The sequence below is a fragment of the Bos indicus genome, chromosome 23, assembly GCF_029378745.1.
Source record: "Bos indicus isolate NIAB-ARS_2022 breed Sahiwal x Tharparkar chromosome 23, NIAB-ARS_B.indTharparkar_mat_pri_1.0, whole genome shotgun sequence".
Taxonomy (NCBI): domain Eukaryota; kingdom Metazoa; phylum Chordata; class Mammalia; order Artiodactyla; family Bovidae; genus Bos; species Bos indicus.
Window position 1 is genome coordinate 43419716 of NC_091782.1, and position 16700 is coordinate 43436415.

The window sequence follows — 16700 nt, forward strand, 5'->3', positions numbered from 1 at the left end:
CGTTTCTACAAGTTTCTCTGCCTCACTTTCCGCGACTGTTAGAACAACGGGGATGATGAAGATGGTTCTCATCTCATAGGGTTATTGTGAGGATGAGTGAACTAACGTGTAAAACAACGCACTCACGTTGTGTGACTGTTGTTACTAGTGCTTAATTCAGCTTTTCCATTTCTTCCCAAAGGGTGTCACTTTGATAAAGGATGCGCCTGGCCCCTTTAGATTACGGATCCGTTGGCGAAAGCTCAGCCTATGAGGGCCTCTCCATCATGTTTTACGTTTCTGATGAGAAAGATGTTAGCTACAATTGTATCTTAGTGGACAAAAATGTTTATATTTTTTGCCTTTTAGGTGCTGAGTAGTAACATTGGAGAAGGAAATGGCAGCCCACTCCAGTGTTCTTGCCTGGAGAATCCCAGGGACGGGGGAGCCTGGTAGGCTGCCGTCTGTGGGGTCGCACACGACTGAAGCGACTTAGCAGTAGCAGCAGTAAACAGGCAAATACTTGAGTACTTACATGTAAAGCATTTTTGGTCGTCTTGGTTTGGTGTCTTTATGAATGTTAATTGTAGATGTCCTAGGAGTTATTGACACTGTGCTTGATTGCTTGCATTCCCCGGCCTCCCCCCTTTAAATTTAAAAACTAACTTATTTTCAGAATGTAAATTATTGAAACGTTGGGGTATAATGCTGCAATGGTAGCAGGAGAACAGTTTGTCGCAGATAAGCCCATCTGGTACAGCCCTCCTGTCATTACCTCAAGAAATTCCTTGATGGAGTAACAGCCTATCTTCTGGGAGTTACAGCTACTGAAACTTTACAGGTCCGGTGGTTGCCTCTGAACCCATTCATTCTTTGAACTTTGCTCGAGAAGGTTCAACTCACCTAGGAATATGGATTCTCCCAGACCATCCTGGGAGATCTAGAAAACCTGAGTTGAGGATTGAGTTACAGAGAAGGGTGGAGGGGATCTGGATAGAACGCCTTCTTGAAAACTGAATTTACCTGAAGCATGCCAGAAACTGGGGCCAGTTTGGGATTGGAAATCCTGAGAGGGCTTCCATTCTGTGAAGGCCCTTCGTGGGCTTCCTTGTACAGGTCACTCTGAGCCGACAAGCCACTGGACCGGCCATGTGTGCCATTAGCCTGTCACCTGGCAGAGAAATCACTCCTGCTCAAGGTGAAATTAAACACAGCTGTATCCTGAAATGTGAAGTCAAGTGGGCCTTAGAAAGCATCACTATGAACAAAGCTAGTGGAGGTGATGGAATTCCAGTTGAGCTATTTCAAATCCTGAAAGATGATGCTGTGAAAGTGCTGCACTCAATATGCCAGCAAAAACTCAGCAGTGGCCACAGGACTGGAAAAGGTCAGTTTTCATTCCAATCCCAAAGAAAGGCAATGCCAAAGAATGCTCAAACTACCGCACAATTGCACTCATCTCACATGCTAGTAAAGTAATGCTCAAAATTCTCCAAGCCAGGCTTCAGCAATATGTGAACCGTGAAATTCCTGATGTTCAAGCTGGTTTTAGAAAAGGCAGAGGAACCAGAGATCAAATTGCCAACATCCACTGGATCATGGAAAAAGCAAGAGAGTTCCAGAAAAACATCTGTTTCTGCTTTATTGACTATGCCAAATCCTTTGACTGTGTGGATCACAATAAACTGGGGAAAATTCTGAAAGAGATGGGAATACCAGACCACCTGACCTGCCTCTTGAGAAATCTGTATGCAGGTCAGGAAGCAACAGTTAGAACTGGACATGGAACAACAGACTGGTTCCAAATAGGAAAAGGAGTATGTCAAGGCTGTATATTGTCACCCTGCTTATTTAACTTATATGCAGAGTACATCATGAGAAACACTGGGCTGGAAGAAGCACAAGCTGGAATCAAGATTGCCGGGAGAAATATCAATAACCTCAGATGTGCAGATGACACCACCCTTATGGCAGAAAGTGAAGAGGAACTAAAAAGCCTCTTGATGAAAGTGGAGAGTGAAGAAGTTGGCTTAAAGCTCAACGTTCAGAAAATGAAGATCATGGCATCCGGTCCCATCACTTCATGGGAAATAGATGGAGAAACAGTGTCAGATTTTATTTTTTTGGGCTCCAAAATCACTGCAGATGGTGACTGCAGCCATGGAATTAAAAGACGCTTACTCCTTGGAAGGAAAGTTAAGATCAACCTAGATAGCATATTCAAAAGCAGAGACATTACTTTGCCAATAAAGGTTCGTCTAGTCAAGGCTATGGTTTTTCCTGTGGTCGTGTATGGATGTGAGAGTTGGACTGTGAAGAAGGCTGAGCGCCGAAGAATTGATGCTTTTGAACTGTGGTGTTGGAGAAGACTCTTGAGTAGTCCCTTGGACTGCAAGGAGATCCAACCAGTCCATTCTGAAAGAGATCAGCCCTGGGATTTCTTTGGAAGGAATGATGCTAAAGCTGAAACTCCAGTACTTTGGCCACCTCATGGGAAGAGTTGACTCATTGGAAAAGACTCTGATGCTGGGAGGGATTGGGGGCAGGAGGAGAAGGGGACGACAGAGGATGAGATGTCTGGATGGCATCACTGACTCTATGGACGTGAGGCTGAGTGAACTCCGGGAGTTGGTGATGGACAGGGAGGCCTGGCGTGCTGCGATTCATGGGGTTGCAAAGAGTCGGACACGACTGAGCGTCTGAACTGAACTGAACTGTACATGTATATTACATGAAGGCACTGAGGGATTCAGAGATGAAAGCAACATGGCCCTTGCCTCTCAAAACCACCAGACGACCTAGCATTCCTTTAGAACACTTGCTATTGGTGCTCATAGAAGCCAGAGCAGCTGGCTTACAAACTAACTGGAACGTCTACCTTTGGGGTTGCCCTCGGAACTCAGTAGGGGAAAGGTGGGTGCTTTCCTGAGCTCTTTCACTGTGGAGCTTCACAGTAGCCCAGCAACAGCCTGTCCTCAGAGACTTTTCTGCTCATTTTTAGTTTCTGGAAATTCATATAACTGGAGCTGAAACCTAGGCAGTTTACTGTTTTTCAAGTATAATAGGAATATTCTTTATCAGGCTCACAAGAGAATGCCACATTAGTGGTTAAAGCATGTGTGAACACTGAATTTCAACCTTCCATTCAAACTTGGGAAAAAGCAGCTTCAAGGGACTGTATGTTGTCCATGGACTCAAGATCTTTTTTCATCAAGTTTTATTCATCATAATAGTTACATCAGAATGAAAGTAAGCCAGAAATTATGTTGCTTTCCTTCTGGGCTAACTGGGCGGTTATCTCATGCAGGGGCTGAGGAACAGAAGGGACTGGCTCCCAGCTTCACTCTTTGCCCCTTGCTTACGTGCGTCCTCACCTGGGTTTATGTCCCCGGGAGCTCTGGGAGCCTTTTGGAGAGTTCACAGAGAACCTCTGCTCTTTAAGGACTGGCTTGAGCTCTGAGGGAAACTTTTGGGACACACTGAAGCACTTTCTTCAAATCTTCTCTGGTCTTTGATTTTTTTTAAAAAAAACCTTCAGAGCAGTTTAGACCCACAGCCTGAGGATTGATGTATTCAGGCGTGCAAACCCCTTCAGGAAAGTGAAAATCAGATTTACCAAGGGTTTACAGCTGCCTGTCACTGGCTGGCATTTCCTGTCTGTAATGCTCTGGGTGCTTTTGGATAGGGAGGAATAGAAGTTCACAGTTGTTACTTGTTGCCTCTAGACAGTGGGTGTTTCCTTCTCTTGGGTCAGAGCCCCCTCTGCCCTGACCTCGGACCCTGCCCGCTGTGCTCATTTCTCTTCTCCCCTCCCATAGTACCATAACCTCAGAGGAGAGCATCCAACAGTCCAGTTCACAGTGTGGTAAAATGGTGAGGTTTAATGCAGGCTCTTCCTTGATTACTTACCTTTTAATACAAACGGGAAAAAAACCTTAATATTCAACTTGACTTATTACTGAGTTCCTACCAAGTGTCAGACACCAGTCTAGGAAGTCAGTCTTATCATAGAAGATTTTCTCATTTTATTAAAAAAAAAAAAGATATGAGGCCACATGCCCAGTTTTGCCTGCTCTTTGCCAGTGTCTGTGTGTTTAGCCAGATCCTAGAGCTACTGCTGCTGCTGCTAAGTCACTTCAGTCGTGTCCGACTCTGTGTGACCCCAGAGACGGCAGCCCACCAGGCTCCCCCATCCCTGGGATTCTCCAGGCAAGAACACCAGAGTGGGTTGCCGTTTCCTTCTCCAATGCATGCAAGTGAAAAGTGAAAGTGAAGTCGCTCAGTCGTGTCTGACCCTCAGCGACCCCATAGACTGCAGCCTACCAGGCTCCTCCGTCCATGGGATTTGCCAGGCAAGAGTACTGGAGTGGGGTGCCATTGCCTTCTCCGCCTGGAGCTACAAGCTTGATGAAAACAGTGTCTGCCCTCCAAATGCCCGAGCCTGGCGGTAACATAAAGCAAAGCAGAAGGAAGTGAACGTGGAAGATACAGGTGATGTGGATTGTGAGCTCAGAGGAGTCATTAGTTGAGATGCTTCAAAGAAGAGCTGACTTCTAGACTGGCCTGGAAGAGTGAGGAGACATGAGGCTAGATTTGCCTGAGGGATTTCAGAGATGAACCTCTTGTGGGAGAGGAACCTGGAAAGGAAGTTCAGTGTCTGATAATAGAGGGTCATCAGTGCTTTGCAAATTAATTCATTTAGAAAATATTTATTGGGCACTTCCCTGTTGATGGGGCTTCCCTAGTAGCTCACATGCTACTGCAGTATGCCTGCAGTGCAGGAGACCCAGGTTTAGTCACTGAGTTGGGAAGACCTGTTGCAGAAGGCAGTGGCTATGCCCTCCAGCATTCTTGCCTGGAGAATTCCATGGACAGAGGAACCTGGTGGGCTGGAGTCCATGGGGTCACAAAGATTCAGATGCAACTGAGCCGCTAACACTTAACACCTGTTGACGAGTACCAGGGTTACACCAGAGAATGCACACCAGACAGCAAATAATGGCCCTGCCCTCACTCCACTGGTAGGAAGCTGAAAATCCAGAAGGTCGGTAGTACTGTTGCTGAAAACAAGGCAGGTTCAGGGGTTGGGTGGGGGTGGGAGGACTGCTGTCTTATAGAGGATGGTCATGGCTTATTTTTAGGTTGGCTAATCTGAAGGTTTTTGTGGAGGGGAGCAGGCTGAGCCTACTTGTATTTGTGGAAGAATAATTTGAGAGGCAGGGTGACGGGAGGACTAGAGATGGGAAACGGAGATTATTTAGGAGGCTATAATTATGGAGCAGATGAGAGATGATGAAAAGGCAGTGCTGGTGGAAATTTGACAGAGGGAATAATGACAGGCACTGGTCAATTTCATAAAAAATGAGACTAGCAAGTGAAAAAGGTGGAGGAATTGGGAATCTTAATTTTGGAGTATCTTAGATAGTGATGTCGTTTACCAACAGAGAAGTTGAGGAGCTTTGAGAGAGAAGGAGCAGTTGGCAGTGAATGTGTTGCAAAGTCCAAGAAGCAGCAGGAAATTCAGGAAACACTGAGGAAAGAGGTCAGGACAGACTGGGTGCATTCTAGGGTGATTAGAATAGAGACCGTGTCCAGTCCTCTCCCCTGCCCGAGTCTGCAACTTTCGCGTGAGTCTCAGCCGTCAGAGCTTTGGGGTCCTGTGCACTTTTAGGTATGATTGATGCTTTTGTGTTTCCTGATTTTGAGTTAAAAAAAAAAAAAAAGTTAATGGGGAAGATATAATAGATTGGATTTGTATTCATAAATAGAATTTAAAGTCAAAATAATAGAGGCGTGAAAATGTCATAGGACAAAATATGCTAATTAATACATTTTGTGGTGTTTTAAAGCAGTTACCCTGGCCTTTCATAATAGCTGATGGGTTTTAGATGAGTAGGACGTTGAAGTGCAAATAAGTGGAATGCCATTGAGGTCCCCCATGCCATTGAGTCAGGCCCAGAAAGCCATTTCCTGCTCAGCAGTCATTGCCGAGCTCCACCTTTCATTCTGTGAAACTACTTCTTAAACTTTTGGTCCAAGAGGTTTTGCTGCTGCTGCTGCTGCTAAGTCGCTTCAGTCGTTTCTGACTCTGTGCGACCCCATAGACAGCAGCCCACCAGGCTCCCCCATCCCTGGGATTCTCCAGGCAAGAACACTGGAGTGGGTTGCCAATCCCTTCTCCAATGCATGAAAGTGAAAAGTCAAAGTGAAGTCGCTCAGCCATATCCGACATGGACTGCAGCCTACCAGGCTCCTCCGTCCGTGTGATTTTCCAGGCAAGAGTATTGGAGTGGGGTGCCATTGCCTTCTCTGAGAGGCTTTGCTAGTTATCTCCATTTCTCAAGAAGATATCTCTGTCTTAGTATTTTCTGTAAAGCTTAAAGAAAATAAATGTGCTATGGTCAAACAAAGGTCAGTCTTCGAAACAATCTCAAAATATTGTGGTGTGATGATGAATTTGAAAGCAAGTGCTTCGGACTCTGCAGCACGCGTTGGTTGCTTTGAGTGGGAAACAATTGAGAGGCGGCTCACTTTGAAGTCTGTGTGTGAACATGCTCACGCAGTGGCACGCCTGTCTCCCTGGGGGTGTGCTGTGTTGGGAAGAAGGCTAGGAACGGAGGAGAAGCCTTTTATGGGAGCTGGTGCACTGGGGGACCTCTGTTTTGTTTTACCTTGGCCCTGCAGTGTACATAGCTTTTTTCTTGATGGTGACCATTTTTATTATAGTTGGTGATCATTTTTATTATACTTTTTGTTTGAATTGCCTCTAATTTACAGTTACAGCCTGCTGCCAGAGTCATATTCGGAATTTCCTTTAATTCTTGTGGCAAATCATTATGGTCAGTATAATACTCCTATTTTATGGTTTAGGAAACAGGAATTGCACTCAGACCAGCATTTCCTTCTCAGCGTGGCAAGACACTGTGGGACTTGATTAATGGGTTGTTTGCAGCCCATAATCACTGTGAGAAACTTAAGAGTTGTCCCCAGATAAAAATGGTAAGCTCCTGTCTGTTGAATTCTGGCTTCCCAGTATGTACTTCAGAAAGGACCTTTTTGCTTTTGGGAGGATTACTTGTTACATTTTCAGCTTAAAAAGTGTTACATTGATTATTTTTAATCCTTTCTTTAACTTTTTTCACTGTTTCCAACTTTCTTCTTGCTACTTTGTTTTCTCCAGCAGTTTCTATTCTGAATGTGGCATATTGATGATTTATATAGAAAAGGTGTGATAAGAAAAGATGAACGTCTAAAAGACTGTTTTTTGTTATGAAAACTTAAAAAAATTTTTTTATCTATTAATTTATTTGGCTGTGCTGGGTGTTGCTATGCGAGCTCTTCTCTAGTTGTGGCAAGCAGAGGCTACTCTCAAGTTGCACGAGCTTCTCATTGACGTGGCTTCTCTTGTTGCGGCTCCCGGGCTCTAGAGCACAGGCTCAGTGGTTGTGGTGCGTGGACCCAGTTGTTGGGGCTCCCAGGCCCTAGAGCACAGGCTCAGCGGTTGCGGTGCGTGGACTCAGTTGTTGCGGCTCTAGAGAGTTCCTTTGTGTACTTGTGCCTGCCCCTTGCCCTCTCTTGACTCCCATGTGTTAGTCTGTGGTCATGACCAGCACCCAGCCAGGTACTCCTGTGAGCTTGGGGGAACGGTTCGCTATCACTAAGAGTCTCTCAGGCAGCTTTTAGGGTGGTGGGGAGGATGGGGTGAATTTAGGAAAAGGATTACATGGTCGTAAACTGAGAGCATGGAAGGAGTTGGGAAGAAAATGTTAACTGTCTAAAGATCCACTTTTAAGTCTTTGGGTTGTTGGGGCTCCCGGGCTCTAGAGCACAGAATCAGTAGTTGTGGCGCGTGGATGTAGTTGTCCCATAGCATGTGGGATCTTTCCAGACCAGGAATCAAACCCATGTCTCCAGCACTGGCAGGCGGATTCTTAACCACTGAGTCACCAAGGAAACTCCAAAGCTTTTTTTTTTTAACAACGTTTTAAACATTTACAAAAGTATACACAGTGAGCCCCACATGTACATTATTCATATACAACAGTTCGTTATTGTCGCATTTACTCAGGCTCTCTTATTTGTAGAGTATGAGCTTTCCTGATGGCTCAGATGGTAAAGGATCCACCTGCAATTCAGAAGACCTGGATTCCATCACTGGGTTGGGAAGATCCCCTGGAGGAGGGCATGGCAACCCACTCCAGTATTCTTGCCTGGAGAATCCTGTGGACAGAGGAGCCTGGTGGGCTACAGTCCATGGGATCTCAAAGACTCAGACATGACTGAGTAACTAACACTGTTTATAGAGTAAACCTCAGACTTAGTTCTTATCTCTCTCATAAATCAATTTTCATCTTAAAAAATATATATAAATGCAATGCCAATATCATACCTAACAAAATTAATACTACTTCTATGGTATTATCAATTATTCAGTCCATAATCAAATTTCCTGGTTCTTAAAAGTATCTTTTTACAGTTGACTTGTTCAAATCCAGATCAAATAAGTTCCACACATTATAGTTGGTTAAAAACCAATTTTTAAAGCAGATGGTTGTTAAAGAGCCACCTGGGGAAGCTTGCTCACCCTTCCAATAATTTTAGTTTCAGCTCCCTGTAAGCTTCCTCTTTTCTGTTTCATTCCAAACCAATTTTGTCTTTGTTTTGGGGAAGTGTGGAGGAGAACCCCAAATTTGATACAATTGAGAATTTACAGTTTTTTCCAGAAATAAATATTTGAAATACTAACCTAGAGATTTTCTCGGTTGTATAATGAGTGGTCCAAAGATGATCTTAGCAGTTTGCTTCCATATCCTTGTTACCATATGAATTGTCCCAAACCACTGAAAATAATACTAGAATCATTTTGACTATAATGCACTGCTGTGTCCGTTTGTTCTAGTACAGCTCTACCTGGGATGTCACAGCCAAGTGCCTTCGTCAGATTTTGGAGTGGAAATGGCTGAATGGCTGTCAAAATAACTTTCTTGAGCTGTTGCTTAATCTTAGTTTAAACTGGATTTACTGGTTTCCAAGCTAAGCTTGAAATTTTTTATTGTTTTTCTAGGACAAGTAAGACTTTCTAAATTTAGCTCATCTGGAGAGATGTCTACACATAGTTTTGTATTAAAGAGATTGCTAAGTATTTTTTTTTTAACATTGTAGAGGAATTGATCTCATCAATATTTTAGTTTTTGAAAAAGAACATAGAATAATATTAAAAATGTCTTGGTGTGAAATTAATACTGCAACTTGTTGAAAAATGGCATTTGATATTGGAAGTCCCTTTCTGGTTTTGAGCTAGGCACCGTTGACCAAAAAGTTGGACTCCTCTGTCAGCGAGTACATGGACAGCTGTGCACAGCAGAGGGTTGGGCATTCTAGGAGAGTCAGCCAGTGTGCTGGGACAGGGCAACTCAGCTGGTACGCTGGGACAGGACAACTCAGCTGGTACGCTAGGACAGCTTCTGGCAGGTTGCAGTAGGGCATCGTGAGGAGGTAGCACCTGTGTCCGCTTTACGAAGGCTTTGTGGGGCTAGCTGCGGTATTGTGGCCTGTGCTTCAGACTCGGTTTAGAAGTGAATATTTGTGGAAGTATCAGATTAAGAAGAACATGTCCAGATGTCTTCATTGTATGTGGGAATATCTCATAGTTGAGTTCTCACTTTTTGACTGTTATATGATAGAGTCCAACTCAAAAGTAGGTAAAAATGGGCTGGTGAAGTTAAAAAAAAATTATATATATAATACAAAGTTTACAGCCTTCATATTTTACATATAGAAAAGCTTAATTTTCTTACGTATGCATTTCTAGCCCATTTATGTTTTCCAGCCCAATAATTTAAAAAAGCACATAGAAGGGGAGTAGGCTTCCCAGGTGGCACTAGTGGTAAAAAAGAAAAAAAAAAGAAAACAACCACAAACCCTGCCTGCCAATGCAGGAGACATAAGGTGTGGGTTCGATCTCTGGGATGGGAAGCTCCTCTGGGGGAGGACACAGCAACCCACTCCAGTATTCTTGTCCGGAGAATCCCATGGACAGAGGAACCTGGCAGGTTACAGTCCATAGGGTCACAAAGAGTCACTGAAACGACTTAGCACTCACGCAGGCTGCTATAGTTAAACAGCTAGCAGAAGCAGTAAGTAGTAGCTGATACGATGACCAGTGGTAGAGATGGAAAATTTACATTTTTAAAAAACTGCTATAGGATCCTGAACAGACTCCCAAAACCACTGTAGGTTGATTTCAGGTTGGCAAATGATGAGGCATTCCTAGCTCAGAAACATCTAAGGAATGTACTGTTTTGTTGTGAAATGCAGTCAGTGGTGTTCATGATAATGACCCTAAATTATCAGAAAATGTACCAACTCCTCTTTAATGAAAGAGGTTTTTAATGTATTTTAGAAACTTTTTATCAATAGCTAAAATTTCTCAGAATGTTGGCACTTAGAGAGTGCTTAGTATAGTATCTCTTTAAAATGTGTTGGTTAGACAAAGAAAACAGACTTATGGACATAGAGGGGGCTGGGTGGAGCTGGGGGGAAAAGAGTCTGGGACAAATGGAGAGAGTCGAGTGGAAACATATACACTACCTTACTATGTAAAACGGCTAGCCACGGGGGGTTTGCTGTATGACTTGGAGAACTCAAACCACGGCCTCTGTAACAACCTAGAGGGCTGGGATGGGGTGGGAGGTTGGAGGGAGGTTCAAGAGGGAGGGGACATATGTATGCTGCTGCTGCTGCTAAGTCGCTTCAGTCGTGTCCGACTCTGTGCGACCCCATAGACGGCAGCCCACCAGGCTCCCCCGTCCCTGGGATTCTCCAGGCAAGAACACTGGAGTGGGTTGCCATTTCCTTCTCCAATGCGTGAAAGGGAAAAGTGAAAGTGAAGTCGCTCAGTCGTGTCCGACTCCTAGCGACCTCATGGACTGCAGCCCACCCGGCTCCTCCGTCCATGGGATTTTCCAGGCAAGAGTACTGGAGTCGGGTGCCGGCTGATTCATGTTGATGTGTAGAAGAAACCAACACGATGCTGTAAGGCAATGATCCTTCAAGTAAAAATAAATTTTGTAAAATGTGCTGCTTAGATATTATTATTACTGATCAAGTTCACATATGGGGGCCACTCTCTTTTTTCTGATGTTTTCAGAGTAGTGAGGCTTCTTTAGTCCAGTCATATTTAGGAAATGTTTCTAGAAAAGGGATTTGGGGCAAGAAAAATATAAAAATATTTGCTATAAATTTTCCACTTGTGTCTTAAGTACAGTATACAAATATTTGTTGTCTGTAGAGGTGCTTAATTCTTTCTTAAAGTATTGACTTTTCCAACCAGAAATTTTACCAGCTATGAAATTTGCATTTGAAAATTTCTTAAACTGTAAAAATGTGATATTTTATACTGGTTGAATTATAGGCTGAAGACTTTAAGTGACAAGTCAAGAGAAGCTAAAGCAAAAAACAAACCCAGGTAAGCATGTGCTGTTTTAATTTACTATGACTTAAATTTCATACAATTTTTGGTTATAGTCATGATAGTATAATTAATGTATTTTACATCTGTTGAGTGCATCTGACTAAACAGTTTATTGGTTCTTTCTAAATTTTCTAACACTGGAAATTTTTCTGATAAAATTGTAAAATGGTTGAAAAAGTGACAGGTAATTGTTTTACTCAATGGTTATTTGATCACAATCATTTTTACTTGTATATTAAGAGCAAAGTAAAAGTTCTCCATTATTGAGAAGCAAATTATTAATGAACAGTACTTGGCAAGTGAGCCGCTGCAGCTGTGTTGTCTGTTTTATATGAAAACACTAGTATTGTGCAGTGTTTTTTTCATTTTTTAAATAAAGTAATGCACTTTACTAAATTTCACTTTAAGGCTATCAGTGGGGACTTCCCTGGTGATCCAGTGATTAAGACTCCACACTGACAATGCAGGGAGCACAGGTTGGATCCCTGGTGAGGGAACTAAGATCCTGCATGCCATTTGGCACAGCCAAAAAATTTTTAAAAAGCCTAGAGATGAGGAGCTTTTAAAAAATGTTCTTGTTAGCTAGAATTCTGTTAAAGTGTTTATTGTATTATAGTGTGCTAAAAATCTGTAGGGCAAGGTGATGGCTAATAGTATGTTGCAGTATATTAACTTTGGAAGAGGGGCTTCCCCAGTGGCTCAGTGGTAAAGAACCCACCTGCCAAAGCAGGAGACACAGGTTTGATCCCTGGCTCAGGAAGATCCCCTGAAGAAGGAAATGGCAACCCACTCCAGTATTCTTGTCTGGGAAATCCCATGGACAGAGGAGCCTGGTGGCCCCAGGTAGTCCCTGGGGTTGCCAGGGAGTCGGACACAACTTAGTGACTAAACAACTTTGGAATAATAGTACGTTTTTCTAAAAGTTTAAATCAGTTGTCATTAATGATTTAAAAATATTCTGCATTATGATTGACAGCATCAAAATTATTGTGTGTGACTTTTTTTTAAGTTGGCCTAAAGCAGCATCAATTTTTAATAAAATAAGTGTTTCTTTTGGCAGGACTGTCCCGTGTTTGCCGAAGTACTCTGCTGGACTAGAATTACTTAGCAGGTGAGTGTTTTCATTTAAATAGAAAGGTTATTCTTCTATTATCTAAAAGTATTTTATAATTCTAGAGATAGACACCTTAAAACAACTAAATTTTTACCTTAACATAGAGATTGTGTTCCTCAGGGGCTTTTACATTTCACTGATTAATACAAAGGCCATTCAGATTTTGAGCATATTGATCACTATTATATATACTAGTCGATAACTTTATCATGTGCATGTATTATGTTTGTGGTTTCTTTGTTGCAAGAAAATTGATTCTGGATTTGAGTCCTCAATAATTTTCTTACTTTGATTCTTAATTTTATAGCATTTCTTCTCCAATCCATTTCTGTTGATGTGCAAGCTAATATTAGATACATGATTTTCTTAGATGACATCAAAAGCATAAATGACAAAGGGAAAAAGGATGAATTGGACTTTATCAAAATTAAAACCTTTTGCTCTTTAAAGAATACCATCAAGAAAGTGAAAGAACAATCCATAGAAGGGGAGAAAATGTTTGCAAATTATACATCTTTTGAGGTACTTGTATCTAAACTATAAATAACTTTTATAACTCAACAGTAAAAAGACAAACAACCCAGTGAAGAAATAGGCAAATGATTTGAACAGACATATCTGTAAAAAAGATGGGCAAATGGCGGATAAGCGCATGAAAAATTTCTCAACGTTGTTAGTCACAGGGGGAAGGGCAAACCACAACCACAGTGAGATACCACTCATACCCACTAGCATGCCTATAATCCAAAGACAAACAACAAGTGTTGGCAAAGATGTGGAGAAGCTGGAACCCTTATGCTCTTCTGGTGGGAGTGTAAAATGGCACAGCTGCTGTGAAAAACAGTTTGTTAGTTTTCTCAAAAAGTTAAGAGTAGAATTACCATGTGATCCAGCAATTTCATGCCAAAAGAATTGAAAACTTAGGTTCATGTCAAAATTTGTACACAAATGTGCATAATAGGAGTATCTGTCATTCAGGTTCCCCTGTCCATGGGGATTCTCCAGGCTAGGATACTGGAGTGGGTTCCATGCCCTCCTCCAGGGGATCTTCCCAACCCAGGGATCGAACCCAGGTCTCCCGAGTTGCAGGCGGATTCTTTACCACCTGAGCCACGGGGGAAGTCCAGTATCATTCATAAAGCAATATCATTCATAATAGCCAAAAAGTAGAAACAGCACAAATATTCATCAAAGGATGAATGAATAATTTGGTGTCTCCACACAGTGGAACATTATTTAGCCACAGAATGGAATGAAGTGCTGAGGCACACTATGTCTTGCACATCTTGAATAAAACTTAAAAACATTGCACTAAATGTGAGGGATGAACAAAAAAGGCACGTAGTGTATGGTTCTATTGATATGATATGTCCGGAACAGGCAGAAGGATAGTGTTTGCCAAGCTGTGGAGAAGAGAGGGGAGTGAGTAATGACTGCTAATGGATGTGGGGTTTCTTTTCAGGGTGATGAAATGTTTTGGAATCAGTGGTGATAGTTGCCCCAACTCTGTGAATATGCTGTGAATTATGCACTTTAAAAGCATGAATGTTATGCTTTAAATTAAAACTCGGCTGTTATGAAAATAAGTTTGCACGTGTTATTTGCAGTTCTATATCTAGTGACGTGGCATCTGATGGCTAAGTGGTAGCCGTGTGTGCGGTAGAAGGTACGCTCCTTCGCCTTATCTGCGTGTGTCATGGCACAGTCATCTATGCCTACCTGTTGCTTTCCGTTTTCTAGCTTTATATTCAGTTTCTTTTTATGCTTGCTGAATCTGGGCATTTTTTTTCCTTCTCTAGGTGCTTAATTTGACATTAATTTCCTGCTTGTTTTTTGTTGAGTGGGGAACACAAGTGATTTTGAAAGGAGGTAGAATACAAATCAATCAGTGGTATACCGTTTGCATGTTATCTTATGCTTTTTTAATCTAGTGATTTAGTTGAAACAGCTTCCTTGAAAGTTGCTTATTTCAGAGGTGTAGACCTCTGTGTGGTAGTTTTGGGATACTTTTGGGGACTTTATGTGAAAAATTTACAGCCATGTCTATAATGTGTCTATTCATTGCACTGAAACACAGTATTTTCTCTCTGAAACTAGTGCTGAGTGGAGGAGGGACCATTTTAAATATCTAAATCATAAAATTTTTTTAGATTGTTAAAATACTCTGTAAAATACGATAACATGAAATTTTGCCATCTTAACTATTTTTAAGTGCACAGCCCACTAATGTCAACCGCATTCACACTGTTGTCCATCTGGTCTCCAAGAGGCTTTTCGCAACCATCATTCTCTTTCTATAAATTTGACTACTTTAGGCATCTTTTGTAAGTGGAATCATGCAGTACTTGTCTTTTTGTGATTGGCTTATTTCACTTAATATATTTTCAAGTTTCAGCCATAGAGAATGTAAAGATTTCCTAATTTCTTCCAGTTTCATTGAGATTTAATCAGCATACACCACCATGTAACCTTAAGGTATTGCCGCATAATGATTTGACTTACTTCATGAGATGATTGCCACAGTGAATTCAGTGAGCATTCACCATCTCATATAGATAAAAAAGAAAAAGAAAAAAATGTTTTCCTTGTGATGAGAACTCAGAATTTATTCTAGCAACTTTCATATATAATGTTCAATATTGTTAATTATATTAATAATGTGCACTACATCCCTGGTACTCTTTTGTCTTACAAACTAGAAGTTTGTACCTTTTCACTGCCTTCATTCAATCCCCTGTCCCTCCACCTGTGGTAACCACAAATCTAATCTCTCTTTCTGTTTGTTTGTTTGCTTGTGTTTGAAGTATAATTGACCTATAATACTTGGTTAGTTCCTGGTACACAACATAGTTATTTGATATTTCTGTACATTACACAGTGATCACCGCCGTCATCACCACTAATTCAAAGGAAATTCCTTCCTTTTTAAGGCTGAATAATATCCTACTGTATGAATATGCCGTATTTTGCTTATACCTTCATCCATTAATAGACACAAGTTGCTTTGATTTTTTGGCTATTGTGAATAATGCTGCTATGAACATGGGTGTGCAAATATCTCTTTATGACCCAGCTTTCAGTTTTTTGGTGGTGTATCCTCAGAAGAGGAAATGCTGAATCAGATGGTAATTGTACGTTAATTTTTTGAAGAACCAATATACTGTTGAGCAGCTGCACTATTTTATATTCCCCTGTGTGTGTTAGTCACTCAGTCATGTCCGACTCTGCCACCCCATGGACTGCAGCCCACCAGACTCCTCTGTCCACAGGATTCTCAAGCAAGAATACTGGAGTGGGTTGCCATTTCCTTCTCCAGGGGATCTTCCCAACCCAGGGATAGAGCCCATATCTCCTGCATTGTAGGCAGATTCTTTACCATCTGAGCCACCAGGGCAGTGCACATTTTTCCAGTTGTCATTTCTCCGTATTCTCACCAAATCTTGTTTTGGGGGTTGCTGAGTTTTTTTTTTTTCCATTCTCATTGGTGTGAAGTGGTGTCTTATGGTGGTTTTGATTCAGTCCATCCTAAAGGAGATCCGTCCTGGGTGTTCATTGGAGGGACTGATGTTGAAGCTGAAACACCTGATACTTTGGCCACCTGATGCAGAGAACTGACTCATTGGAAAAGACTCTGATGCTGGGAAAGACTGAGGGCAGGAGGAGAAGGGAACGACAGGGGATGAGATGGTTGGATGGCATCACCGACTCAATGGACATGGGTTTGGGTGGACTCCGGGAGTTGGTGATGGACAGGGAGCCCTGGCGTGCTGCGATTCATGGGGTCGCAAAGAGTCGGACACAACTGAGTGACTGAACTGAATGATGATGATGGTGAGCTTCTCATGTGCTTATTGGCCATTTATATATCTTCTGTAGAGAAATATCTATTCAAGTCCTTTGCCTGTTTTTGGATAGAGTTGTTTTTGTTGTTGTCGAGTGTTGGGCATTTTCTATATATTCTGGATATTAATCATTTGTCAGATATGTGATTTGTAAATGTTTTCTTCCATTGTATTGGTTGCCTTTTATCTGTTGATTGTATTCTTTGATGCACAAAAGTGTCTGATTTTGATTAAGTCCAACTTGTTTATTTTCTTTGTTGCCTGTGCCTTTGGTGTTATATCCAAGGAATCA

The 16700-nt window shown here is 42.0% G+C and overlaps 1 protein-coding gene across 2 annotated transcripts in view; it reads left to right on the forward strand.

Moving 5' to 3' along the window:
- DTNBP1 (dystrobrevin binding protein 1) overlaps nt 1-16700 on the forward strand; it is a 101397-nt gene that overhangs the window by 923 nt on the left and 83774 nt on the right. For both annotated transcript variants that reach the window (XM_070778364.1, XM_070778365.1), the window contains exons 2-3: nt 11393-11446; nt 12513-12563. In XM_070778364.1, the coding sequence (XP_070634465.1) occupies nt 11393-11446; nt 12513-12563 (105 nt within the window). The remainder of the gene's footprint in view (nt 1-11392; nt 11447-12512; nt 12564-16700) is intronic.